The following is a 27,049-nucleotide window of genomic DNA, read 5'->3' as shown; positions in this document are numbered from 1 at the left end:
ACATGCTGATACGACTTCCACTGTACGGAGGGGAACTTAGGGCATAAGTGGGTGTTTTCTTTATATAAAGGGGAGGAGAGGTTGGGGTTCAGAATTAGGGATTTGAGTCCCAGCTCAGCTACGTACTGGCTATATGACACCAGACAAGCCATTGTCCCTTCTGGGACTGTCTCCTCCTCTGTAAAATGGGAACAGTAACTCCCTTCTTCGCCATCACTGGCTCAGCTTCTCATCTGTCTCCTTCCTGGGGAGAGCTCACTCACTTTATAGCCGAGGCAGCGGGAAGCCAGGGAGGGCGTCTGGCCCGGGGCCACAGGGCTAGGGCCCAGCAGGGCTGGGACGGTGACCAGGCCGCGGCCCTTCCGGCAGCGTTTGCCGCTTGTGCTGTCCCTGTGTCCAGAGGACAAGGACTCTGCTGTTGCGCCCCCATCGGCGAGCCCGCCCCACGGTCGGCTGGGGGAGTGGGGCCTGACCGGGGTCCTTCTTCTTCCAGACCCCTTTTTTGGCCAGCGTTACGTCCACATCCTGGGCCGGCGGAAGCTCTACCACGTGGTCAAGTACACAGGCGGCTCCGCGGAGCTGCTGTTCTTCGTGGAAGGCCTGCGTTTTCCCGACGAGGGCTTCTCGGGCCTGGTCTCCATCCACGTCAGCCTGCTGGAGTACATGGCCGAGGTGGGGGCCTCCGCCGGGAGGGGCTCCGGGGGCCGGAGGGGCTCCCCTTGGAGGAAGTCCAGGTTTGGAGACCTAAGTGCTCCCACCACCCGCACGCATCCGCCAGGGCCTCCGAGCCCCACCCTGGGGGTCCTCCTCACTGTACCTCTTCCCCAGGATGCTCTTCGGGTGTTCCTCTGACCTCACGCCTGTCCCCAGGTCTGCCTGCTCCCTGGAGAGTGTGTGTGTGTGTGTGTGAGTGTGCTCAGTCACTCAGTTGTGTCTGGCTCTTTGCGACCCCGTGGACTGTAGCAAGGTGCCCAGAGCAGGAACAGGAAGGCTGAGTCTGGCTCGATTATCATGTGAGCTGCCTTCAGGAAGAAAACTTCGATGCAACGAGATCAGACGTTAGTTAAGGAGCCAGGCTCCTCTGTCTGTGTGATCTCCCAGACAAGAATATCTGGAGTGGGTTACCATTTCCTTCTCCAGGGGATCTTCCTGACCCAGGGATCCAGCTTGCGGCTCCTAAGTTGGCAGGCGGGCTCTACCACTGAGCCACTGGGAAGCCCCCGTCCCTGTCCAGGGTGGGTGTAGTTTAGGCACCCACTGGTTGGCATGAGGAGCAAACTAAGCCTCACGCATGTGCCCTGCTCTTCCCTCCCTAACGGGCCCTGCACCCTCGCCATGGGAGCTGCCAAACCCTGAATCCCAGTCCCGACCCACGTCCCCCCGCTGCAGCCAGATGTCTCGCGCACGTGCACTCCTGGTTTGCAGAAACTGAGCAAGGAGGCGAGTACCCGCCCCCTAGGGGAGCGGTGCCCCCAGCCAAGGCTGCGTCCCACTCGTAAGGCCGTCTCACCAAAACTGCAGTCCCGGAGCCCTGGCTCTCAGGCCCCCTTCAGTCAGATAGAGGGAGGGCTCGGCTGCCCCCTCAGACACGGGCTTGCTCCTCTGCTTCACCTCTAGACCACTTCAAGGCGAGACATGCGGGCTCCGCCGCAGGTGAAGCTGGGCCTCAGGGTTATGAGAAGGAGCTCAAGTCAGACTGCCCGGGTCTGAGCCCACGAGACACTGGGCAACTGAACTGACCCCGTGTGCCTTGGTTTCCCCGCCTGGAAAGTAGAAATGACAAATGCCTCTGCTTCCTGGCGTCATTGTGAGCGTCCGTGCTTGTAGGAACTCACTCACAACGTGCTCTCGAGTCCCTGGGAGGAGGGAAAGGCAGAAAAACGGAGATAACGAGACGGGGCGGGGAGTGGCTGCTCCTGCAACCCCAGTGCCTACAGCGGCCTGGCCATCAGGGTCTCGGAGCGGCCCCTCCAACGGACACCAGCAGAAGGCAGACCGTGCGGGAAGGGCCACCTCCGTGCTCCCCACCAAGGGCAGGACACGGCTTCCTGTAGCTCTCCAAAGCCAGCCACGCAAAGAAACCTCTCACCTCCCCTCAGGTTCCGGACAGGCTTCCCGGACCTCTCCTTAAAGAAAAATCTGGACAGAGCAAAATTTTTCCCAGTAACGTTAAAATGTTCACATGTAGAGAAGAGCAAGGTACCCAGAGCAAAAACCGAGGAAGGCCGGGTCTGACTCGGTCATCGTGTGAGCCGATTTCAGGAAAAGAACTCTAATGCAACAGGATCAGATAGCGGTTGAGATGGGGCTCAACAGCCAGACTGTCCCGGTTTAAATACAGGCTCACCCACTTACTGATCGCTTGACCTTGGACAGCTATGTACAGTTTGTGAATCAGAGGTCTATGATTCGGTTTTCCCATCTACAAAATAAAGATTAAAATAGTATGTACCCCTGAGTATGGCAGAAGTGAAATCTCACCTGTCAAAACAGGACCTGGCATACGGTAAGTGCTCAATAATGTACTACTACTGGGAAAGATTGGGGGCAGGAGGAGAAGGGGAAGCAGAGGATGAGATGGTGGATGGCATCGCTGACTCGATGGACGTGAGTGTGAGTGAACTCCGGGAGTTGGTGATGGACAGGGGGCCCGGCGTGCTGCGGTTCATGGGGTCGCAGAGTCGGACACGACTGAGCGAGTGGACAGCAGTTGCTGGTCTCACCTACTTGTTAGACAGGAGTGAGGAGCACCCTGACAGGACCTCCTGATCTCTTCTCTCCCACGCCCAGGGGATCCCTCTGACGCCCATCTTCACGGACACCGTGGCGTTCCGCGTCGCCCCGTGGATCATGACCCCCAACATCCTGCCCCCTGTGTCGGTGTATGTGTGCTGGTAAGCGGAGGGCACAGTGCACGCGGCAAAGAGGCTAGGGCTGCGGCTTCGGGCGCGGACAGGCCTGGGCTCATGCTTGTTCCTTCTCAGCCGTGTGACCTGGAGCAACGAGCTTGACTTCTCGGTGCCTCTGTTTCTCTGAGATGGTGACATCCCAGAGTCTCTGCGAGGGTTAAGTGGGATGAAGCAGGCAAAGCATTCATGAAGGGCCTGGTGCAGAGTTTTTTGTGCTCTTAAAAATGATAGATAGCTGCGTTTTCTTTCCCGTGCCTTGGGCCCTTACCACATACTTGGGAACCTTCCTCTGTGATGGATATTCAGTACATCTTATTCACCCAGCAGCTTTTCACTGAGCGTGTTATGTGCTAGAGAGCCCCCGTGTGACGAGAGGCAGGCGAAAGAAGTGCCTGCAGGCGATGCTGGCCACAGGCCCCTGTGTCCTGAGCCCATCCCCTGCCTCCAGGTTAGGTTAGCTCTTCCTTGGAAACTCGGGAGTCAGAGGTGGCAGGCTTGGGGGAGGCAGGGTGAGAATTCCCCTCCTGGCTTTGTTTGTTCATGACTGGCAGACACTGCAGGAAGGGCTGAGTGTGCGCGGCCCTTGACTCAGCAGGCTCTGCACAGGTGAACACACGGGGGCTTCAGCTGCCCAGCACACCGGGCCCCGGGGCCTGCTGCCGCGCCTCCGCCGTGGCGGGCCTGTGCCTCCTCACGCCTGTGCCCCCGTGCTCTCTCCCTCTTGCCCGCGCTTCTCAGCATGAAGGACAACTACCTGTTCCTGAAAGAGGTGAAGAACCTGGTGGAAAAAACCAACTGCGAGCTGAAGGTCTGCTTCCAGTACATGAACCGGGGAGACCGCTGGGTCCAGGTGAGGCCCCCCGGGGCCGGGAGGGCGCGGCTCAGGACTCGGCAGAGGCGGCTGAGGGCCTGCACCCCGGCGGCAGCTGCTCCGCGCGGGCGACTCCTGTCAGGCCACGTGTGCGTGTGCACCGGGACCTCGCCGCGCCAGGCGGCCCGCTGCAGCCTCTCAGAGGAGCGGACAGCTGGAGCAGCCGGGACGTCCGCCCGTGGGGAGGGGCGACCGCGTGGCCGGCGGCCTCTCTGTGGAGCGCCCCACAGCAGCCAGGAAGGAGCCAGTCTGTGAATACAGCACGGCTCTCAGGTTCAGGCGCTCCTCGCAGGGAGGTGTACGCAGGATGTTGCCGGTGTTTAAAGCGGGGTCAGTGTGAGTGCAGGCCCGCTGGGGACGTGCAGAGACTGAGGAAGGCTGTATGGGAAGGAAGCCTTGTGTGCGCGGGGACGGGGGAGGTGGCGGGAGGCCCCGGAGGCCCCCTGGGCGCACTGGATGGCTCTTCCCGCTGTCCCCACAGGATGAAATCGAGTTTGGCTACATCGAGGCCCCGCACAAAGGCTTCCCCGTGGTGCTGGACTCCCCCAGAGACGGAAACCTGAAGGACTTCCCGGTGAAGCAGCTCCTGGTGAGAGGCTGAGGGCCGTCTTGCAGGATGGGGTCGGGGCACAGCCCTGGGGCTGCAGGGCAGAGCAGTGAGGCCTCGGGCACCCCTCTGTCCCCGGGAGTCTCAGGAAGAACCCCGGAGCGGGTTGCCGTTCCTTGTCCAGGGGATCTTCCCGACCCAGGGATCGAACCCGGGTCTCCTGCGTTGCAGGCAGACTCTTTACCGTCTGAGACACCTGGGAAGCCCCTTGGCCAGTTAGTCCGCTGCTTCCGTCTTCTCATCTGCAGCATGGGTCATTGGAATAGTAGCCTCCGACATCCCTTCCTGCTCTCATCACTGACACTGCGGGCGGCAGGGGCCTGCCCCTGCCCCGCCCCCACCCCCAACTTGCAGCAAATTACATTTCAAGGAGGAAACTTACAAGCCGTTGTTGGAAAGCATGGTTCCAACTTCAAAGCTCATTAAGGCTGCAATTTTTCAGTTCATGAGTTTTTTAAAAAAGCAATCTAACCCTTGATCCTAGAGGTCATTACCACTCTCTTTTTATACCCTCAACAACCAATTGAATGAGGACAGAACCAAAATCAGTCTTCTTTGTACTGACCTTCTGCCCTGAACAGGCAGGGAGAGCTTGGATGGAGCATAAAAGGTAGGTTGGGGATCTTTCCCAAAGTAACATGCAGGACGGCCTCCCACGAGACATCAGAGCTGCTCAGAGGCGGCCCTTTCCAAGTCTGCACCTGCCGCTTGAGAGCAGTCACTAACCTCGTCCCCGCATCGCGGGGAGATGGCAGAGCCAGCGCTGTGAGCACACAGCTCCGGAACGCCAGATGGAGCTGGCCTCGAGTCCCAGTTCCACCCCTTAGCAGCAGTGCGACCTTGGGCAAGCAACTTGACCTCCTCAAGCCTCAGTATGCTCATCTGTGAAACGAGGATCACAATGGTATCCATCTCACAGACTTGTGAAGATTGAAGGCGTGATCTAAGACACCCGAGCTGCTCCCGACACAAGGGCTATTACTAGCCGTTGTCCTGGTTCTCATTCCCCAGCCCTGGACACGGTCCTCGTATGGACTGTCCAGGGGCAGTCAAACCAGTCAGCAGTTGCCACAGGCCTGAGAACCGAGGCCTCTCGGATCCTGTTCTCACTTTCTTCCCGGGTCACCACCTGCCTGCATTGTTCCAGGCTGGCCTGGTACCAGTGCCCTGGGCTGCATTGTTCCTGGAGGCCCGGGCCAAGCCCGGCTCTGTGCTGCGTGCCTGCCCGCTGGTGTGAGGCTATAAAACCCCAGCTGCCCCAGCCTCTGGCAGATCACGCCTTGCCATCTGGGGCTCCCAGGAGAGAAAGCGCTAAGCTGCAACCATTTGCCCCTCTGGGCACAGCTGTCCCTTGAGCCTCTGAGCTGGGCCAGGATAAGCCACGTCTTCTCACTCTATGATTTTTATTAGCAAGGATGTTTGTCAGACAAGCCTCATTCCAGCCCCAGTGCAAGCTCTCAAGCAAGATCCCTACCTTTTTACGAAAAACAAAAATCATGAAAGGAAACTTAAAATTCAGGGAGCCACAGGGGCTTTACCACACTCATTACGGGGGTTGTGTCATGTGACTGCAGTCTGTTAGAGCTCTGTGCTAAGAAGGAGTCTGAGGCTGCGTCTGGGCTCAGTGCACAAGTATGGTTGGTTGGGGCTGGGCTGAAATTGTATATATGTTACTTATCTGACGTTCTTGCATGTATTGGTCAGCTTTCACTTGATAAGACTAGTAACAAACAGCCCCCATCCGTCAATAGCTAACATCAGCAAAGGTCCGTCTGTTTCTTGCTCACATTAACGGAGGAACAGAGATGTCAATGGCACAAAACAAGGACCGACCATGAAATCACCAGTATGTCTCTGTGTTTAAGAAATAGAGACGGATGCAGACTCAGATGTGCGTGTGCACACACACACACACACTCACACTCTTACCGACGTGCTCACAGACAGCCTCCCCGTGCCGAGTTCTACGCTTCAGCGGGAGCAAGAAGCAAATGGGCAACCCCCAGAAGCTAAGTGCTCATAGGGCCAGACCAAAGGTGGTGAAAAGTGGTCCTCAGAGGGGGGCTGGGCTGGGACTAAGGGCTCCTGGCCGCGGGGGACTAACCACAGGCGTGTGCCCCCTGCCCAGGGCCCAGATTTTGGCTATGTGACCCGGGAGCCGCTCTTTGAGCCTGTCACCAGCCTTGATTCCTTTGGAAACCTGGAGGTCAGTCCGCCAGTGACCGTGAATGGCAAGACATACCCCCTGGGCCGGATCCTCATCGGGAGCAGCTTTCCTCTGTAAGAAGCCAGGGAGGGGCTGGAGAAGGGGGAGGGTGGGGGGGTTTGTGGGGGTAGCTGATGTTTCTGTTGGAGCAGACTGGGTTGCTCAGACATGGAGTGATTGGCTGGGAGAATTAACCTGCCCATGACTGACAAGATACAGACATTCTTGGAAAGAAAATCAAGTTAACCCTTACATCTTAGTATGAATTAGGATCTAGCATGAAGTGAAGTGAAGTGAAGTCGCTCAGTCGTGTCTGACTCTTTGCGACCCCATGGACTGTAGCCTACCAGGCTCCTCTGTCCATGGGATTTTCCAGGCAAGAGTACTGGAGTGGGGGGCCATTTCCTTCTCCAGGAGATCTTCCTGACCCAGGAATCAAACCCAGGTCTCCCGCCTGGTAGGCAGACGCTTTACCGTCTGAGCCACCAGGGAAGTGAAACTAAGTAAATGACCCTCTTCCCCAAATGGGAGGGTAAATAATGAGATTATAAATAAGGCAGGGAAGGGGTGCAGGAGTGAGAGGAGGAACAGTTCTGAGAGAAGATGAGCAGGGGTGTCGGCAATACGGAAAACACACATGGAGGCGAGCAGCTGAGTGAGGCCCTTCCGGGAGCTGATAGGTGCAGTGAGGAAGTTGGAGTAGGCGCCTGGTAAAGAGGCGTGGGCCGGGGCACTCTGGCTTTTGTGGTTCTGAGGAAATGCCTCTGAAACTGAGGCTTGAATGATGAGAAAGCAGCAGCCATGGAAAGATCAAAGGGGAAGAGGGTTCCGCATAAAGGGGACAGCCGGGGCAGAACCTTCAAGTGGTAACGAGCTCAGCACCTGCTGGCACAGACAGGACAAGGAGGAGTAAGATGAAGTAGGAGAGATGGGCAGGGGCCAGATCAGAAGCAAATTTTCCAGCCACTGTGAAGGTCTCAGGTTATAGTGTGAAGGTAACAGGGAGATTGAAGACCTAGGGAGTGCAGAAGTCAAGAAGGGCTTCCTGGAAGAGGCGTCACTTGATTGAAGATTGAAACTGAGAAGTTACTAGCAAAGAGGGACATAGGCAGGGGCAGATTTTGGACCTCTGCCTGAGCCTTAGCCCCCTCCAGCAGTCCAAGAAGGACCCCTGGGCACAGAAGCTGGCCTCCCTCTGCCCACTGACACCCTCAGGGCCTAAAGGCCGGGCTCCGTGCCCTTCACACAGACCGTGGCTGCAGCTGACACTTCCTTCTTCCCTCTGGACTCAAGTGCCTTTCTGCCTGGGCCAGTGTCTCTGCAACTCAGGCTCCTTCTCATGACTTTTCTGCTGATACCACGCTGGGTCCTGGCAGGGTTCCAGGGACTAAGCTCCTGCAAGCCCTCTGGCGAGACAGGCGCCACGGCAACCTTCTGAAGAACTGCCCCCTCCCAACCCCACCCAGGTCTGGTGGTCGGAGGATGACCAAGGTGGTGAGGGACTTCCTGCAGGCCCAGCAGGTGCAGGCACCCGTGGAGCTCTACTCTGACTGGCTGACTGTGGGCCACGTGGATGAATTCATGACCTTCGTCCCCATCCCAGGCACCAAGGTGAGCGGCCCCCTGAGGCTGGAGGGAAGAGGCTAGTGTGGAACCCCTGTACTACCAGCTCTTGTCAGCAGGGGGGGTTATCTAGTGGAAGGAGAGGAAGAAGGAAGTAGGCTGAAGCTGGTTTGTATGTCGTTGCTGTGGCCAGTAAATGTTTAACCCAGTAAATCTGAAATTTTAGCATTTCAACATGTAATCGTTATAAAAATTGACAATGAGAGGTTTTACATTCTTTTTTCATACTAAGCGTTCAGAATCTGGCGTATGCTTTGTTCTTCACACATCTCCACCAAGACCAGCCAGAGTTCAAGTGTCCACCAACCCCCCAGGGCTAGTGGCCACCGTACTGGCTGTCACGCCCTAGAGCGCAATGGCGTATGGGCCTGGGGCCCTAGAGAGATTCTTTCATTTTCTGAAGTGCAAAGAAATGTCTGCAACTTAATAACCCTGGAAATCTGGAGCAAATGGCCAGGCTTCTTGGGCCCCTTGGAGAAGCTCTCCCTCTCTGTCCAAGGTCACCTTTTACTCTGAGCTTCAACTCGACGGCATTGCTGAGGCAGGAAAATTTCTGTGGCAGGAAGGGTGAGAAATAGTCCTCTGAAATAGAGAAATCCTGCCAGGCAGCCTTTGCCGCTCAGCGTGGGTGGCCGAGACAGGGCCCCGGGTCCTCAGGGCAGGAGCCCCCCACGCGGCTCAGCCACCTGCCCTCTGCTGACCGGCCGGCTGGACGGTCTCTTGCAGAAATTCCGGATGCTCATGGCCAGCACCTCAGCCTGCTACAAGCTCTTCCGAGAGAAGCAGAAGGAGGGCCATGGGGAGGCCATCATGTTCAAAGGTGAGTGCCCACGGGGCCCTGGCAGCGAGCCGGGCCCCCAGGGGGCCTGTGGAAGGACGGGGCCGGTGAGCGCTTTGTCCCGGACACCCAGCTCCACTTCCGGTCGTCCAGCCCACTCCAAAGCCGTGGGGTCACCCTGGTGGGAGGGGGCCCCGGCCTCTGTGGGCCTCGCGGTGGTCACCCGCACCTCTAGCCGCCCACCGCCCCTTATGATCATCGACCCGTGGCTCTGCGGGACCTGGTGTGCGACACTTCAGACATCTCCAGCCCCGAGGAGAGTTAAATGGTTCAAAACTGAGGTGCGATCTGCACTCGGGGACCTTGCGTTTTGCAAACGAAGCTAGAGAAGAGCTCACGCACTGCAGTTTAGGGGCAGGAGGAAGCAGGACCTGATGACGCGACGCAAGACGGCTTCCCCGCTAGTCCTGGAGCGAGAAACCGTCTGCTGAATTCAGACCCTTAATTCAGACAGACAGACTGGGAGGAGCTTTGCTCTTAAATGAATCATGGAAACAAAGGAAGCTGATCAGGAGGATTCAGTGACCCACGTTAGAGATGTGTGACAATTTCTTAAGTGTTTTTTGTAAATCAGTTTTTGTCACTTTTCAGGTTGGCATCTCTAATCCACCTAATCCCAGGAGTCTGACTCCCTCAGACTGGTTGATACTTACATACATGACCACCCTCCATGTCCAAAGGCAGTGTTCCTGATAGTGACCAGTGTCTGGGACGGACAAGATAAACTTAAGACCGCTATCCTTTTTTAATTCCCACCGATAGGAATTTTTTAGGTTGGCAGGCATGAGTCTCAACTTTCTGAAAGTGTCTTTCTTTATTAACCCCTCAAAGCTACTCATAGGGTACAGGAGCTATTGTCTTTGTACAAATACGTCCAAAGGGTTGGAGCCAGCTCAGCGACAGCCCCCATCTGTTTGCCACTAAAAAGCTGCAAAACTAGGAAGCACAATGGACCAGCATCAGACACGGAGGAAGAGGTAACAGCTAGGCTCTGGAGTCTGACTTCCCGGTCTGCTTACGGGCTCAGCCACCAGCTGTAAGGCCTCGGGTGAGTCAGGGAGCTTCTCTGCGCCTCCGCTCCTTCGTCTTTGATGCTGGAAGCTACCTGATAGAAAAGGGGAGAGACTACTGAGCTAACGCAGTGAATTTCCAGGAGACTCCTGCTACATAGCGGGTGCTCCCTCAGCGCTGGGGGTCACCAGTCAGAAGCCACACGGGCCAGCGTGAGGGCACGGGGTAGATGCAGGCCCAGCACGGCACGGGGGCCGGGCGTGAGGCGGGCCTGAAGCAGGAGGGTGTCGCCGCCTGGCCCCCTGCTTCTGCCACCCTCCCCCTGGCCCGCTGCTCGTCCTTGGAAGCAGGCCTCCTGTGCGACCCCACCCTCCGGGCAGAGAGAGAGTGAGGCAGTGGCCCCCCGCTTCCCTGGCCCCGGTGACATGACCAGCCCTGGGGAAAGGAGCGTCCGCGCGGGCTGCCCTCCCACGCTCCTGCCTGTCCCTGCTCCAGCGGCCTCGTTCTGAGAGGCAGCCCAGAAGCCGAGAGTCTTGGCAAAGAGGAGCACCAGGCTGGACATAGACCATCCCTTGTCCTCTGACCCCCACAGGCCTGGGCGGGATGAGCAGCAAGCGTATCACCATCAACAAGATTCTGTCCAATGAGAGCCTCGTGCAGGAGAACCAGTACTTCCAGGTGAGCAGGCCGGGCCTCCTGGGAGGGAGGAGGCTGCGCCCTGGGGGATGGCGGCCCGGCCTTCCTGACTTACTCCTGTACTGGAAGCTGAACGGTGTGACAGTGGGGGACGTGCAGGCCAGCAGAGGCTGGAAGCAGACAGACCTGGGAAGGAAGATGTATCAAGCGGTGCTCAAGAGCCGAAGTTCCTGTAAGGCTAGAGCCTGCAACATTTGGGGGAGACCCACAGACACCAAAATATGAAAACTACAGACCTTCTTCCAGGAAAACTCTTCCATGAAGATAAGCCCTGAAGTTCTATTTTTTAGCGGTCACAGCTTCCTGAAGTTTTCTATCTATGGATGAATCCTACTTTCTGAATCCCTAAATCTCAAAGTTATATCCAGAAGTAGAAACCAGTCAACAGGGTCCTATTTAGTTGAATTAGATCTCTCTTTGTTTGCATGGGCATATTTAAAGCACCAAGTTTAAAAAAAAAAAAAAAAAAACCAGACATATTTAAACAAAAGGGCATGACTGGCTCGTAAAGTGGAAGGTTCAGCAGAGGCGTGGATTCCAGGCATAGGCCAGTCCGGGCTCTGGCTCCATCTCTGCGCTTCTTGGGCTCTGCAGGCACCCTCATGGCAGGAGCTTAGTTGCAACAGCTCAAGGTCTTCCATCTACCCCCCCATACCATCCACAGAGAGGTCTTACATGCCACCACCAATTAAAGCCTTGCATTTCACTCTGATTGTGCCAAACTGAGCCAATTCTTGTAGCCAGAGGAATTTCATATGCTGACTGCCTTAATCCTGGTCTGTTGCCCACCCCTGAACTGACCCCTGGATCAAAGAGGCAGTGGCACCGGCTGTCTCCAGGAGGTGACAGCTCAGCCCCGCAACTGGCTGCTGCATTTCAGGGGGAGGAGTGGAGTGGATGCTGGAGAAGCAACCCCGAGTTCCCCCGAGTTCCCCGACCGTCTCATGGCTGGTTGAAAGTTGACTTTATCACGACTCCTCTCTGTTTCACTTTTTGGCGTCAGGTAGATCAGAGGTCAGACCGTGACCCCTCGCTTTCCGCACTGGGGCTTTGGGCCACTCACTAAGGACTCTGTCTTAGCTTCCCTCGTCTCTGATACTCAAGACGTGTCTGCTCAGCCGTGTTCGGCTCTTTTGTGACCCCGTGGACTGGTCCAACGGCTTCTCCGTCCATGCGATTTCCCAGGCAAGAGTGCCGGAGTAGGTTGCCATTTCCTTCTCCAGGGGATCTTCCCGACCTGGAGACTGAACGCAAGTCTCCTGCCTTGTTAGGCAGGTGCTTTACCACCGAGCCCCCTGGTCTCTAATAAGGGGACACCGAGTGTCCACCTCATGAGGTTGAGGTTGAAGCAAGGAACGTACGTCCAGCACTCAGAACCACACACGCAGGGTACTCGTACATATTAGCTTTCATTATTATTAATAAAGTGTCACTGATATTGCTCCCACCGGGGCGGCCTGAGGATTCGGTGGGGCGCTGCATGGCGAGCACCTGGGGTCTGACTCGTAGTTGGTGGTCAGTGAGTGAGCATGGGCATCATTTCTGTGAGCTTCTGGCAGGGGTCCTGTCCCTTTCTCCCTCACTCTCTGATACTCCAGTGCGGGTGGGAGGGCACGGGAGAGGCGGCCCCGCACGGGAGGGGCCCTGCCAGCTCCCTGGGGTGCTGGGCCCAGGTCTGATGCCTCAGGCAGGGGTGAGGTGGGCAGAGGTGTCGGGGTGCCCCTCACTCTCCCGCCCTCCCTTCTTCCGTGTCGCCCAGCGCTGCCTGGACTGGAACCGCGACATCCTCAAGAAGGAGCTGGGGCTGGCGGAACAGGACATCATCGACCTGCCTGCCCTGTTCCAGATGGACAAGAGCCGCCAGGCCAGGGCCTTCTTCCCAAACATGGTGAGGCGTTCTGGGCTCTGGGCCTCACCCAGACCATCAGGGGGGCGGGCCAGACCCGGAGGGGCCCCTCAGCTGAAGCTGGCCGAGCGGGAGGCCCAGGCCGCGGGCCCAGCTGCCATGCGGCCTCCCACCCCGGCGCTCACCCTGCCAGGAGAACTGCTCATCCTGGTTGCCCCCTGGGATCCTGGGGGAGCCTTCACCTTAACACAGTGGAAAGTGCTTTGTAAATTCAAAAGGCCGTTAGAGACAGGAGAGATTCTTGTTACAGAGGAGAGCCTCCTATGAGCTAGAAAGAGGACAGAACACATACAAGAAACATAGATGAGTATATGCGCACATGAAAACACATGGACGTGCGTGCGTGCAGTGCGCACCCCGATGCATGCGTACACAGCTGCGTGCACGTGTGTGTCCACACACATACATACGGGGCGGGTTGCTAGGTTTTCTGCTTAGCTCTGCCGTGTGTGGAGTGCTTAGCCCCCTCTGAGCCTCAGTTTCCTCATCTGTAAAGTGGGGATAGTCGCAGTCGCTAGATCGCAGGGCGGTTGGAGGGTTTGGAACAGGGCGGGCAGAGCGGGCGCTCAGTAAAGGTAACTGCGGCCCCGCCTGCCTGTCCCAGGTGAACATGATTGTGCTCGACAAGGACCTGGGCATCCCCAAGCCGTTCGGGCCCCAGGTGGAGGAGGTGTGCTGCCTGGAGACGCACGTCCGCTCCCTGCTGGAGCCCCTGGGCCTCTGCTGCACCTTCGTGGACGACATCTCCGCCTACCACAAGTTTCTGGGCGAGGTGCACTGCGGCACCAACGTGCGCCGGCAGCCCTTCGCCTTCAAGTGGTGGCACATGGAGCCCTGAGCCGCCCGGGGCTGCCGTGCTGGGGCCGGGCCAGCCTCTGCGGTTCTTAGTGTGGTTGCAGGGGGCCCTTCAGCCATAGCCATCAGGAAGCTTGGGGAAAAACGTTTCTACTTTCAATTTTACTTTTACTTACAGGACCTGGAAGTTGCCTGGCACACCTGGGCCACACAGCGAGGTCAGGAAGAGAGAGAGAACCCAGGAAACTGGGCCTCTGCTTGTATGGGAGTTGGCGGAGGGTGGGGGGGGGGTCTGGTTTTTCGAGGGCTTTCTCTTCCTTGATGAATTTTAAATGGAAGAGTGGAAATTTAAAGCAAGGGAAGGGGGAGGGAGAGGTGGCCCCAATTGTCAGTTATCAGAATCAACTAAGATCTCTAGAAGAAAGGGCCTCAGTGAGGGGAGGCGGCCTGGCCCCTTACCGAGTTGCATAGCTGGCACTGTATTTACTCAGTCGCCATGTTTGAAGTGAGTGCTCAGCAACCAAAGCTGAGTCAGGCGCTTGTATAACAAAAAGGAGAAAACCCAGCTGTCGGGGCTGACACCACAGGGGCCTGGGTGCCTCCCTCCCTCCCTGACTTCTCCAGACTCTCTGTACCCCCAGAGCACCCCGCTGCCTGAACTGGACTGCGGGCCACCACTGAGGGCCTCCAAGCACTGGGGAGGGATGTGGGGTATCCGTGCCTTGCCCTCCCTCAGAAGGGCCTCAGCATCCACAGTGTCACCTCCCTCTGTGAGCCTCCACGCTGCCCTCCCTGAAAATAGCTGAACATTTGGCCAGAGTCTGTATAGCCCTGATGGTAGAAGCAAAACAAAACCCCAGGACCCAGAACCTTCCCCCAAAGGCTTTAGTCTGTTGTCCAAAACGGAAAGAGAGGGGACGGGAAGGAGGCTCTGGGATGATCAGTTTGCCCAGTAGCAATGCCCCGAGGGTCAAGGCAGCCGGCATGGAGGGGAATTCTGGGCTCCAGGTGTACCTAGAACTGCCTTCATCCTTTGAAATTCACTGCCCTTTGTCCAGGGGGCCTCGCCATTTATCCATTCCTCTCCAGCCTGCCGCAGAGCCCCTTGGCTTGCCCCCTGCAGTGTAGACAGCACTGGCGGCTCCCCGCTCCCTGAGGGTCCAGTCATTGAGCTTAGACGCTTCGCTGGCAGCAGATTTTATCAGCACACCCATCTCCACTTCTGAGATGCTCCTTCTGCCTCATCTTTCTTGTGGACCCAGGCTCTCCCAGATGTTCGGGAGTCCCCCCCACACACACACCAGCATCCTTGTGACCCGAGAGTTCCGTGTGCAAAGATGCCCCAGGGTGAGCTGTGTTATCCATCTTCTCTGCCGGGTTCTCGATTCTCTGGCTGCCCCGACCCCTCTCCTCTCAACGGCCTCTACTTCCTGCTCTGGTGCCATCTCTCCAGGCAGCTAGACAAGGACTTCTTCCCCACCAGCCACACTCAGACCTCCCCGCTGCAGGACACAATTAAGACCCACCTCTCCTCTCCAGAAGTCAGGCACAAGACATAAAGACCCTGCCTTAACCTCCAGCCCCAACAGCCAGTTCTGGGCCAGCTGCTGGCCTTAGAGATGGACCGATGAGCCCCACCGAAGTTTCTTAGTACATTTGCTGAAAATCCTCTCATTTGGACATAATCAGATTCATTCTCTGGCTCCCACTGAAAAGAGTTTCAGCTTTAAAATTTCCTTTAAGGGCAGCTGACTTCAGAGAATAAGTGAATTATAATTGCACTTCGAGGGTTAAAAAGGAACTGATTTATAACCAATGAAAAGTTTGTAAGTTTGGATTCCTGAAGAATGAGATGATCTTGGGTTATTCACTCATTCAACAAACCTGCCTTGTGTGCCTGACTGCCAGCCACGGTGGTGGGCTCTGAGGGTACAGGGCCCAGTAGCAAATGGGGTCTGGCCCTTGCCCTTGCCTCCAGGAGGCAGCCACCCGTATTTAAATGGCCAGCGTTGGCCCTTTTGGGGATGCACTCTTTAGAAATACCAGTTCACTATATTCAGGGAATGCACAGGGTGCAGAGCTTCACAAGTCGCTGTCGCAGTGAGATGAGGGGGGTGGGTCTTCTTTAAAGAAGCCTCCTGCCCGTCCAGCTGGGCCAGTGCCCCCCAGCAGATGGGACCCCAGTGCCTTCAGAAGCTGCTGTTCCCGCTTTGGGAACAGCGGCTCCTGCCTTTGGGGACCCAAGCCCCAGGTTTCTCCAACCCCAGAGCTGAAGACACCAAGTGCCTCTTTGTGAATGTTCATCTGGAGGCTTAGAGTTTGCTGTGTGCTTTTGTGCTTGGCTAATGTGTGTTTGGGGGCTTTCTTTCATTTTTTCTTTTTTTTTTTTTTAGTCTGCCTTAAGGGGAAGTGAGCACTTCCCATGTGGAGATGGTGTGTATTTCTATAATTTTCTAAGGCTCTCTCCATCAATAAGTCAGCAGTTTCTGATGATTCTGAAGCCCCCAGGCCTCAGACAGCCTTCCCCATCTTGCTCGCCCACCCATGTGACTACCCTTGCCGTGGATATCCCCCCAGTATCCCTGGACTCATCATTCTTTCCCACCCACCACTTTCTATAAACGTAGGCCTAGAATACACTTCCGTGTTGCAAAACTCAGCCAAGGTCCTGTTTCGATCTTTACTATGAAATATTTTAAATAAGAGAGCAGAGGGTATTGTGAAGACGACGAGAAGCGGGGCATGGTTTCAACTTTCTGGGCGAGAAGCAATGCTGGAGATCACAACATGTTTGGGAAAGAGCCTGTTAAACAGCGACAAAATAAAAGGTCGGAGGGAAGTCATGTGGCTGTTGGTGTGGTGTTCATGGTTGCTTCAGAGCCATGGCCTGGAGTGAGGCAGGCCACAGAGAGGCCCTCTCCTGGCCCTGCAGTCCCTGCCCTTCTGCACACACAACCGGGGCTCTCAGCAAGAGGGTGTGGAATCCCACACAGTCAATGGATGTGCATTACCTGGCCACCGCCCAGGGTCAAGACCAACAGCCACAATAAAGCCTGACTGTTTTCTGGTGGGGTTCTCTAGAAGGAAAACCGAAGGTGAGCTTTTGGGAACAAGTGACTTATTTAAGGAAGTGGCTCCAGGAGAAACCAGGAAGGGAGTGCAGGGAGCAGGACCAGAAAAGGGAAGAAGCTCAAGAGTGTGATTTCAGACGCGGCCTCAGCCTGGTCGCAGGAGCGCTCTGAGCAGAAGTGGCAGCTCAGCCATTCCGTCTGGGGCCAAGTCTCATGACCTGCAGCAGCCAGTCGCTGGCTGTGGGGACTTGAACTCTGAACAGGCAAGGGATACCTGTAACCCACAGGCATCGTCTAAAGGGATCACAGCTGTAGCTCTGTGTTTGGCCGTCCTCTCGGCTTGTGGGATCTTAGTTCCCTGACCAGAGATTGAACCCGCAGCCCCAGTGGCTGTAAAAGCATAGGGTCCCAAACCCTGGATGGCCAGGGAATTCCCCGCAGCTTGTGCTTATTAGCAGAAGAGTCCCGGGAGCTGGGGAATGGGTTCCCAGAACCAGAAAGGGATCTGGGCAAAGCACCGGTGTGCCCACTGCTCTGAGTGATAGCATCTTCTCATAGCGTGGAGCTGCCGCACGGGATGTATGATTTAACCCGTGGCATAAAACCCATAGGCTTCCCTGGTGACTCAGATGGTAAAGAATCTTCCTGCAATGGGGGAGGCCTGGGTTCGATCCCTGGGTCGGGAAGATCCCCTGGAGGAGGGCACGGCCACCCACTCCAGTATTCTTGCCTGAAGAATCCCATGAACAGAGGAGCCTGGCAGGCTACAGTCTGTGGAGTCGCAGAGTCAGACATGACTGAGCAACTAAGCACACACATAAAATCCATAGCCGTGATCAACAAGGTCTTTGTGAATAAGCTCCTAAGGCCCTAAAATAGAATCACCTGGTCGGTTGCTGAAACTAGAAGCCACTTTCAAGCTCTTTGGGATGCACCTGGGAGTTTCTTACCTCTCAGCCCCATCTTGGGTTTCTGGACAGCTGTTCTGGTGCAAAATTAAAATCTCCAGTTCTCTTACTCCTGGACTTTACCCACAAGTCCAGCCCTCTGAGGTCATTCTTCCCTTTTATACCCAACTAACATGGCCTGAGCCCATCCTTGGTGGGGGTTTCCCGACTCACCTATGTCTGGAACTTCCCAAGGGACACTAGTGTGCTGAATCCATCCTGCTGGTGTTTTCACATCTTGGCCACTCACTCACCTCAGAATTTCTGAAAGTTATCCAGACGCTTCTGGAACAGCACCTTCCAATAGAAACACAGTGCAAGCCACATATGTAATTTTAAATTTCCTGGTAGCCACACTTTTAAAAGTGAAAAACAGGTGCAGTTAACTTAATGATGTCTTCTTTATAGCAGTATATCCAAATTATTACTTCAATAAGTAATCAAAATTTTAAAATATTAATATTTCACATTCTCTTTTTTGGTAGTAAGTCCTTGAAAGCTGATATATATTTTATATTTAAATCACATCTCTTAAGACTAGCCACATTTTAAGCATTCAGTAGCCACAAGTGGCTACCATATTGGGCTTCCTTGGTAGCTGGGGATAAAGAGTCTGCCTGCAATGCAAGAGATGCGGATTTGATCCCTAGGTGGGGAAGATCCCTGGAGGAGGGCATGGCAACCCACTCCATTATTCTTGCCAGGAAAATCCCATGGATAGAGGAGCGTGGTGGGCTACAGTCCATAGGTTTGCAAAGGGTCGTACATGACTGAGGTGACGGAGAACAAACTTGGGCACAGCCACCACACAGGATGGCAGAGTTATCGAGTCCTCTCTACCAGGCTGAGTCCCAGCTGTAGAAATAGGTGCACTCCTTACACCCTCAGAATCCAGCTAGACTGACGGCAATGGCTGACAAAAGTCGACTGCATAACACCGAAAGGAGGAAGAGGGGGTAGCTGTCCCCCTCCTCGGCCCTGATGTGCAGCACCTCGCCCCTCCAGAGGCTCTCTTGCCCGAGTCGTGGCTGCCGCCGCGTTGCCAGGACTGGCCTCTTGGCAAAGGGAGTGCCTTTGGCCAAGTCCCCTCTGCTCACTTCAGGAAGAGAATCCCCATCGGCACCATGGAAAGGGAAAACAGAACTCCCTCACCTCCAGCCTCCTTCCTGTCACCATTCCCTGGGATACAACTTGATTCTGCATTTTAATATGTCTTCTGTTCCCAGGTAAGGGGCATTGGGGTCCTCATTATATCAGCCTCTTCATTCCAGATGGGATCTGATCCATACCCTGGCATAGCCAGAAGCCTGTGGAAGTGGAATCCCTCCTCCCCAAGTGAAAGAGCAGCCAGGGATAAACTCCGCCTGCCCAGGAGGACTTATCCAGGATCCTCGTCCAAGGGGCATCAGCTCCAAGGGGCTGATGGCAATGTTACTGATAATTCAATACATTGTGAAAGGTGATACCAAATGATAGCATGTGGTATCTCTCCTCCAGCTGGACAACCAGATAAAAGACATATTCAGGCAGAAAGCCCAGCTCTGCAGCCTTCTCTCAAGCCTGGATGATGTGAGCAATGTGGTTTTCACCTGTGGCTCACTCCCCAGCCAGCTGGGTTCCTGTTCAGCCCTGACCTTGTGCGCACCAGGACCCAGAGACCCCACAGAGACTGAGCCAGAACTGAGTGTGAGTGTCTCCTGAGGAGGTGCGGGTCAGCAGTAGCCTGCTGCAGGGGCAGGGGCCCTGGGCACAGCAGACCTGGGCGTGGCATAAGCCCTCTTGTCGTCGCCAGAAACCCCACCATAGAGCCGCCAGAACTTACACAGGACTGGGGACACAGACTCTTAGAGGGCACGAACAGAACCCTGTGTGCACCAGGACCCAGGAGAAAGGAGCAGTGACCCCGCAAGAGACTGACCCAGGCTTGCCCAGGAGTGCCCAGGAGTCTCCGGCGGAGGCGTGGGTGACGGTGGCTGCTGCAGGGTCGGGGGCACTGAGCACTGCAGTGCCTCCGTGGGACCTTCTGAAGGAGTCGCCAGTGTCTTCATTGTCTCCACCATAGTTTGAAACGTGAAGTCGCTCAGTCGTGTCCAACTCTTTGCGACCCCGTGGACTGTAGCCTACCAGGCTCCTCCCCCCAAGGGATTCTCCAGGCAAGAATACTGGAGTGGGTTGCCATTTCCTTCTCCAGGGGATCTTCCCGACCCAGGGATCAAACCCAGGTCTCCCGCATTGGAGGCAGACGCTTTAACCTCTGAGCCACCAGGAAAGCCCATAGTTTGGCCTCAGGTAAATAACAGGGAGGGAACACAGCCCCGCCCATCAGCAGAAAATCGGATTAAAGATTTACTGGGCACGGCCCCGCCCATCAGAACAAGACCCAGTTTCCCCCTCAGTCAGTCTCTCCCATCAGGAAGCTTCCGTAAGCCTCTTATCCTGCTCCATCAGAGGGTGGCCCTACACGGCATGGCTCATAGTTTCACTGTTAGAGAAGGCTGTGGTCCATGTGATGAGATTGGTTAATTTTCTGTGACTGTGGTTTTCATTCTGTCTGCCCTCCCAGTTCTACCTCCGAGGCGGGGTGGAGATGCCCCCGGGGTAGCCCTGATGGCAACCCAGACGGACTGAGTTCCATAACACCAAGACCTTGGTTTGATTTGCCCTTTTCTTCTGATGCCTCCCGGGGTGGAGCAGAGTAGCTTTCCCAGAACGTTTCCCAAGCTAGGACTCCTAGGGGAGGCGTGTGAGTCGTAAAGGGACGCACAACAGCCAGGATGTCCCTCCTGAGTGTCACCACGCCAGCGTACGTGAGAGCAAAGAGGTGATGCAGGACTGGCCAGCAAGGGAAAAGCGATTTTTGTTTTCGAACTATTAGGGCTAATCCTTCCAGTTCATTTTCACAGATTCCACAAAAGGACTATCTAAGGAGTCGAGACAAAAGCCGTCACAGAGCCTCCCCCGGCCCACTAAGAGCTAGCGCTACCGAAGGAGGAAGCCCATTGCACTTCCAGCCTGACCAGACCCTGCAGTTCCCGAGCTGTGTCCTCAAAAGCCTCATGGTCGCCAGTGGTGCTTCTCTCCACACAGGCAGGAGACTCGGCCGCGACAAAGACTCCCTCTCAGGCCTCTGGCCCCCGGGGCAGGCAGTCCGGAGGGTGACATCTAGGCTGAGAGAGGTTCCAGGAGCCGGAGCTCCTCCTCGCTCCATACGTGCACCTGCAACTTGCGGCTCCTAGCAAGGCCGGGCGCTTCCGTACGTGGAGTCCGAGTAAACGTGCGCAGTAACAGCGCGGATCACAAGTCCCGAGAGAGTCTGTGGTCCGACAGATTAGGTTAATAGTTCTAATTCCCCACGCAATTACAAAGTGGTCAAAGAGACCAGGAAAGGCTGACCGAGAAAGGAGAGTTCGGTGCACACGCTTTGCCCATCTCTGGCCGCTCCCCTCGCAGGGACCTTGGGTGTCTCTTGGCCTTGGCAGGTTGGCACAAACCCCCGACAAGGCTCCCCTTTGGGAGCTGCCTTCAGTCATTATGAGGCACCACAAAAGCGCAGAGCAGGGCTCATCACCTGCTTCACACAGGGCGTGCCATTCATTCACACAAGGACACCGAAGAGCTAACAAGTAGAGCAGACCATGTGTGCACTGAGAAGGCAAAGAGGCTAGAGCTCTGAGTGTTCACCTTGTCCTGAAGGTCCTGGACGAGCCCCCAGAGGACAGCTTACGGTGGACGGTGGCCGACCCGTGACCTCCAAAGAAGATTCAGCTTTGGGACCAGGGACCCACTGTTTGGGACCAGGGACCCGCGGTTTGATCACTCAAGAGCTTTTGTGTAGCAGAGTTTTATTAAAGTAAGAAAATGGACAGAGGAAGCTTCTGACACAGACATCAGAGGGGGGATGGAGAGTGCCCCCCTCACTAGTGTTAGCAAGCGAGCTGTATACTTTTAAATTAGTTATCACGATAAATCAAAAGAATGTTTCAAGTCTGTAAAAATTTTACGAGACCCACTCCCACAATTTACATTTTAGGATAACAGGATTAGAACTTGACAACAGAAAGATCCTACCAGACCCACTCCCATAATATACATTCTAAGACAACAGGATTAGTCTAAGGCTTTCAGGAAGGAGAGACTGTCCTCAAGCATTGTTGTATAATCCCTAGCACAGAGTTTAAACCAAGTGTGTAATCATCAGTTTCAGGCTTAATGAAAAAAAAAAGGTTTTATGTGGCTAAGACTAAGGAATGTAGAGAAAAAAAGAGTTTCTCCTTTCCTCCTCCTTGAGAATTCCAGACCCCTATCTCCTCCTAGAGAACCACAGACCCCTTTCGCCTCCTTGGGGACCCCGGACTTCTTATCAACCTGCCTAGGCATTGATTCACATCCATACATGACCACTGGAAAACCCATAGCTTTGACTAGATGGACCTTTGTCAGCAAAGTGACGTCTCTGCTTTTTAATATGCTGTCTAGGTTTGTCAGAGCTTTTCTTCCAAGGAGCAAGTGTCTCTTAATAGTCAGTGCTCAGAAAATGTTTTGAATGAAAGACTGAAATGCCTGTTCAGTTAGGCCACGGAAGCCGAAATATCAGTCCAATCAGATTGATAACGACCAGGGTTCTTGGCCTTTTCCAATCGATAGAAGTCAGAGGAGAAATGCAGGCAAGGCTTTACTGCGACGCGGGTGCTGACTGCAACAGGGAGTGAACAGAAGCGCCTTCCTTGCCCCCCGAGGGGCCGAGCTCTTCCTTGCACAGTGGTGTGAGGGCTGGGTGTGTCCAGGGGTGGGCCTGGGGCGCAGCTCAGGTGGCTCGCCCACCCCTTTGTGGCGCTGAGTTGGGGGCATGCTCGGAATCCTGCTTTGGTTCCCGACACTCAGCTTCTGTTCCTTGTTCTTCAGGAATGGCAGCTGGGTTTTTTGGGGGGTTTTGTATCTTTTGGTACAGAATTTCCCCCAGCTGCACGCGCACACAATTTTTAGTTCCATCCCGTTGCTTTGTTTTTTATAACTGGAAGAGAGGTGTGTCCAGGTGCAAGCTTTACAGTAAAGGGTCCCAGGTCCCAGGCTCGCGGTATTAGCCACCATTTCTCACATGCTGATTGCCTGCCAGGTACCCGCCATGTTAAACTATGTGACATGCCATTTTAAAGCTGATAAGGGTCAAATAGAGATGGTTTCATACGGGTCAGCCTAATAGTTCACATTCATTACCTCGTCTAATTCTCACAACAAAGCTGTGAGGTTGATGCCAGAATCTTGGTTCACTGTCCACCGATGCCAAACAGAAACACAGAGATGGAGTTTGGAGAAAAGAAGAGTAGCAACTTTATTCTTTTCCAGGCAAAAGGGAAACACAGCCGGCTCGCACCTCAACGACTCTGCCCCCACTCCCTGGTTTCATATCCTCATGAAGGTCTTGCATTTTTTTTCTTTTGCAAAATTTCAAAACAGCCATGGTTGGCATCGGGCAGCTTGGTAACTGGAGCTGGTCTTTTCTGAAGTTAGCGGCCTGTGGTCTTTCTGAAATGAAGCCTGCTGCAAGAGAGTGCAGGCCGAGAAGAATGTCAGGTGCAGAGCTCCACTCAGGTGGGGTCAGAGTAATCAGCTTTGGGAGGGGCGAGTCCAGCAGGAAGCGCTTGTTAGTTGCTGCTGTGCGGTCATTCACTCATGCCCAGCTCCATGTGACCCCATGGACTGCAGCGCAGCAGGCTTCCCTGTCCTTCACTATCTCCTGGAATTTGCTCAAACTCGTGTTCATTAAGTTGATGAAGTCACCCAACCATCTCATCCTCTGAGGCCCCCTTCTCCCTTGCCTTCAGTCTTTCCCAGCATGAGGGTCTTTTCCGAGCGGCTGGCTCTTTGCATCGGGAGGCCAAAGAACCGGAGCTTCAGCTTCAGCATCAGCCCTTCCAGTGAGCACTCAGGACTGCTCTCCTTCAGGACGGGCTGGCCGATCTCCTGTTGGCAGCAGCAGCTGAACAGTAACCCAGATCGCCTGACTCTCGGGCCTGTTCATGCTGTTCCCCAGCTGGTTCATTGTTTCCTCATTTAAAGAAAAGTCTCATTTCTATTTGTGCTGCAGCAAGGTTATTATCCCCACTTTATAGACGAGGAAACTGAGGCTCAGCGAAGAAGTGGCTTGTTCCAGTCTACACAGCAGGAAGCAGCTGAACCCTGACGCACTCAGGTGTCTGACTCCAGAGCCCACAGGCTGAACCGCTGCACTTGCCTCTCGCATCTTAGGAACAACTTTCTAACTGAAGTTCAATGAGTCATTCTTTAAAAAAAAAAAAAAAACTTTTTAATTTTGTATTGGGGAAGAACCTATTAACAATGCTGTGATAATTTCAAGTAAACAGTTAAGGGATTCTGCCATACATATTGGAGAAGGCAGTGGCGCCCCACTCCAGTGCTCTTGCCTGGAAAATCCCACGGGTGGAGGAGCCTGGTGGGCTGCAGTCCATGGGGTTGCTAGGAGTCGGACACGACTGAGCGACTTCACTTTCACTTTTCACTTTCATGCACTGGAGAAGGAAATGGCAGCCCACTCCGGTGCTATTGCCTGGAGAATCCCAGGGACGGGGAGCCTGGTGGGCTGCTGTCTCTGGGGCCGCACAGAGTCGGGCACGACTGAAGCGACTCAGCAGCGGCAGCAGCCATACATACACATGTATCCATTTCTCCGCAGACGCCCCTCCCATCCCGGCTGCCACATCACACTGAGCCGAGTTCCATGTGCTGTTCAGCAGGTCCTTGTGGGTGATCCACTGTAGATATAGCAGTGTGTACGGGACCATCACTAACTCCCTAACTATCCCTTCCCACACCCTGACAACCATAAGTTCCTTCTCTAAGCCTGTGAGTCTGTTTCTGTTTAGTAAGTTCATCTGCCTCGTTTCTTTTTGGATGCCACCTAAGCGGTGTCTTACAATATTTCTCCTCCTCTCTCTGGCTTACTTCACTCAGTAGCGTCACCATCCTTTTAATTAATAAAGGTTGCCTTTGCACCCGTCATTTTTCAGCATACTAGAGAAACTATTAGAATCTTATAACAAGAACACCTGCAAACAAGTGTCTGCAGATAATAGGACTCCTAGATGGCATCACTGACTCCATGGACATGAGTTTGAGCGAGCTCCGGGAGCTGGTGATGGACAGGGAAGCCTGGCGTGCTGCAGTGCATGGGGTGGCAAAGAGTTGGACACGACTGAGCGACTGGACAACAACAGAACCCCTTCAAAGACAGTAGAGTCGGGGGTGAAACAACCTCTATATAACACAGGATGGGTCATGGCCCATGTCGTCAAGGCCACGGTCTTCCCAGTGGTCACATACAGTTGGGAGAGCACCGAAGAACTGATGCCTTTGGACTGTGGTGCTGGAAACGACTCCTGAGAGTCCCTTGGACTGCAAGGAGATCCAACCGGTCAATCTTAAGGGAAATCAACCCTGCATACTCGTTGGAAGGACGATGCTGAAGCTGAAACTCTAACATTTTGATCAGCTGATGGAAGCAGCTGACTCAGCGGAAAAGCCCCTGATGCTGGGAAAGATCAAGGGCAGAAGGAGAAGAGGGCGTAAGAGGATGAGATGGTTGGACGGCATCACCGATGCAATGGACATGAACTTGGGCAAACTCTGGGAGATGGGGAGGGACAGAGAGGCCTGGCGCTGCGGTCCACGGGGTCGCAATGACAGCTGGGAGACTGACGATAGAGAACGTGCTCTCGAGTCTTCCACTCGGCCGAGCGGCACCTCAACATCACGGAAAACAAACTGTACCCATTCACCCACTCTTTCATTTCTTTGTTGCTGTTGACCGTATGCATCCAGTGTGTGTAGACTAGAGTGACCAGACGATTTTCACCTAAACCAGAATGACAGCTGGACCGTAAAGAGTACCACGCGCTGAAGAATTGAGGCTTTCAAACTGGGGTGCTGGAGAAGACGCTTGAGAATCCCTTGGACTGAAAGGAGATCAAACCAGTCAATCCTGAGTATTCACTGGGAGATCTGTGGCTGAAGCTGAAGCTCCAATACTTTGACTGCCTGATTCAAAGAGTGGACTCATTGGAAAAGACCCTGGTGCTGGGAAAGACTGAAGGCAAAAGGAGAAGGGGGCGGCAGAGGATGAGATGGTTAGATAGCATTGCTGACTCAGTGGACATGGATTTGAGCAAATTCCAGGAGACAGCGGAGGAAAGAGGAGGCTGGTGGGCTGCAGTCTGCGGGGTGGCAAAGAATTACACACGAGGTAGCCACTGAACAACAACAACATAATAGTCCTACCAGTTTAACAGGCGAAAATTGGAACCATGCTGAGCAAACCAGAATGTCTGTTCCCCCTGGAAACCCTGTGTCTGAGACATGATCTCATCCCTCAGGGAGCTGACAGAGTCAGCGGAGACAGCAGAGCAAAGAGACAAATGGTAAAGTAGACACGTGATAGGTACTTGCTGAATGGAGGAATGACCAAGGCGCAAAGGCTGCGGAATCACACACACACACACTCACACACACACACTCACACACTCACACTCACACACTCACACTCACTCACACACTCACACACACTCACACTCACACACACACACACTCACACTCACACACACACACTCACACACACACAATCACACTCACACACACACAATCACACTCACACACACTCACACACTCACACACACACTCACGCTCACACACACTCACACACTCTCACACACACACTCTCACTCACACACACTCACACACACTCACACACACTCACACTCACACACACTCAGACACACACACAGTCACACAACAGACACAGTCACACACAGTCACACTCACAGACACACTCTCACACACACACACACTCACACACACACACTCACACTCACACTCTCACACACACATACACACTCGCACTCACTCACAATCATTTCCAACTGGGGGAGTGACCGAGGGCAGCCCTGACACTCACCTGAGCTGAATCCGTGATTGTAGGGAGGAATGACTGGGCAGGGCAGGAAGGGGAGGCCGCCAAGCTGAACAGGAACACAAAGGTGGAGGGATGACAGGTTAAGAAGCGGTGATCACAGAGAACGGCCGAGATGTAGACTGAAGTCACCCTGGAAATACTAGGCTTTGAGCGATGGGAGCCCCCTGAAGCTTTGGGGCAGCTGCGGTCACTAGACCGATTCTGTATTCCATGAAGAATACAGTAACATATATATCTTCGTTGCTATTAAGAAACTTCCTGAGGAATGATTAAACCATTGTACATCCCCACATTTACATATTTCGCAGCACTTAAAATGAGTACTATGCGTACTAACAAGGAAAGAGCTCCAAGACAGAACACTTGATGTTGGTATTTAAAAAAAAAAAGGTCTGGGACTTTCGTGGTGGCCCAGGGGTTGAGTATCCACCTGCCAACGCAGGGGACACAGGATTGATCCCTGGTCTGGAACTAAGATCCGACGTGCCGCACGGCAGGTAAGCCTGGGCGCCTCAGCCACGCGACCTAGAGGCCGTGTTCTGCAAAAGGAAAAAAGGAGCAAAGATGGAGCCACGGCAGTGAGCAG

The 27,049-nt window shown here is 54.6% G+C and overlaps 1 protein-coding gene across 1 annotated transcript in view; it reads left to right on the top strand.

The window, feature by feature from the left end:
- Window positions 1–16,305, top strand: part of PADI2 (peptidyl arginine deiminase 2) — a 54,916-nt gene extending 38,611 nt beyond the window's left edge. The window contains exons 7-16 of the mRNA XM_018054662.1: window positions 494–672; window positions 2,791–2,894; window positions 3,648–3,759; window positions 4,262–4,369; window positions 6,516–6,667; window positions 8,060–8,204; window positions 8,943–9,036; window positions 10,658–10,743; window positions 12,521–12,649; window positions 13,272–16,305. Coding sequence (XP_017910151.1) covers window positions 494–672; window positions 2,791–2,894; window positions 3,648–3,759; window positions 4,262–4,369; window positions 6,516–6,667; window positions 8,060–8,204; window positions 8,943–9,036; window positions 10,658–10,743; window positions 12,521–12,649; window positions 13,272–13,505 — 1,343 coding nt within the window. The 3' untranslated portion in view covers window positions 13,506–16,305. The remainder of the gene's footprint in view (window positions 1–493; window positions 673–2,790; window positions 2,895–3,647; window positions 3,760–4,261; window positions 4,370–6,515; window positions 6,668–8,059; window positions 8,205–8,942; window positions 9,037–10,657; window positions 10,744–12,520; window positions 12,650–13,271) is intronic.

The sequence above is a fragment of the Capra hircus genome, chromosome 2 (genome assembly GCF_001704415.2).
Source record: "Capra hircus breed San Clemente chromosome 2, ASM170441v1, whole genome shotgun sequence".
NCBI classification, from domain to species: Eukaryota; Metazoa; Chordata; class Mammalia; order Artiodactyla; family Bovidae; genus Capra; species Capra hircus.
The sequence above is the reverse complement of the archived record's forward strand: the minus strand, read 5'-3'. Positions and strand labels throughout refer to the sequence as shown.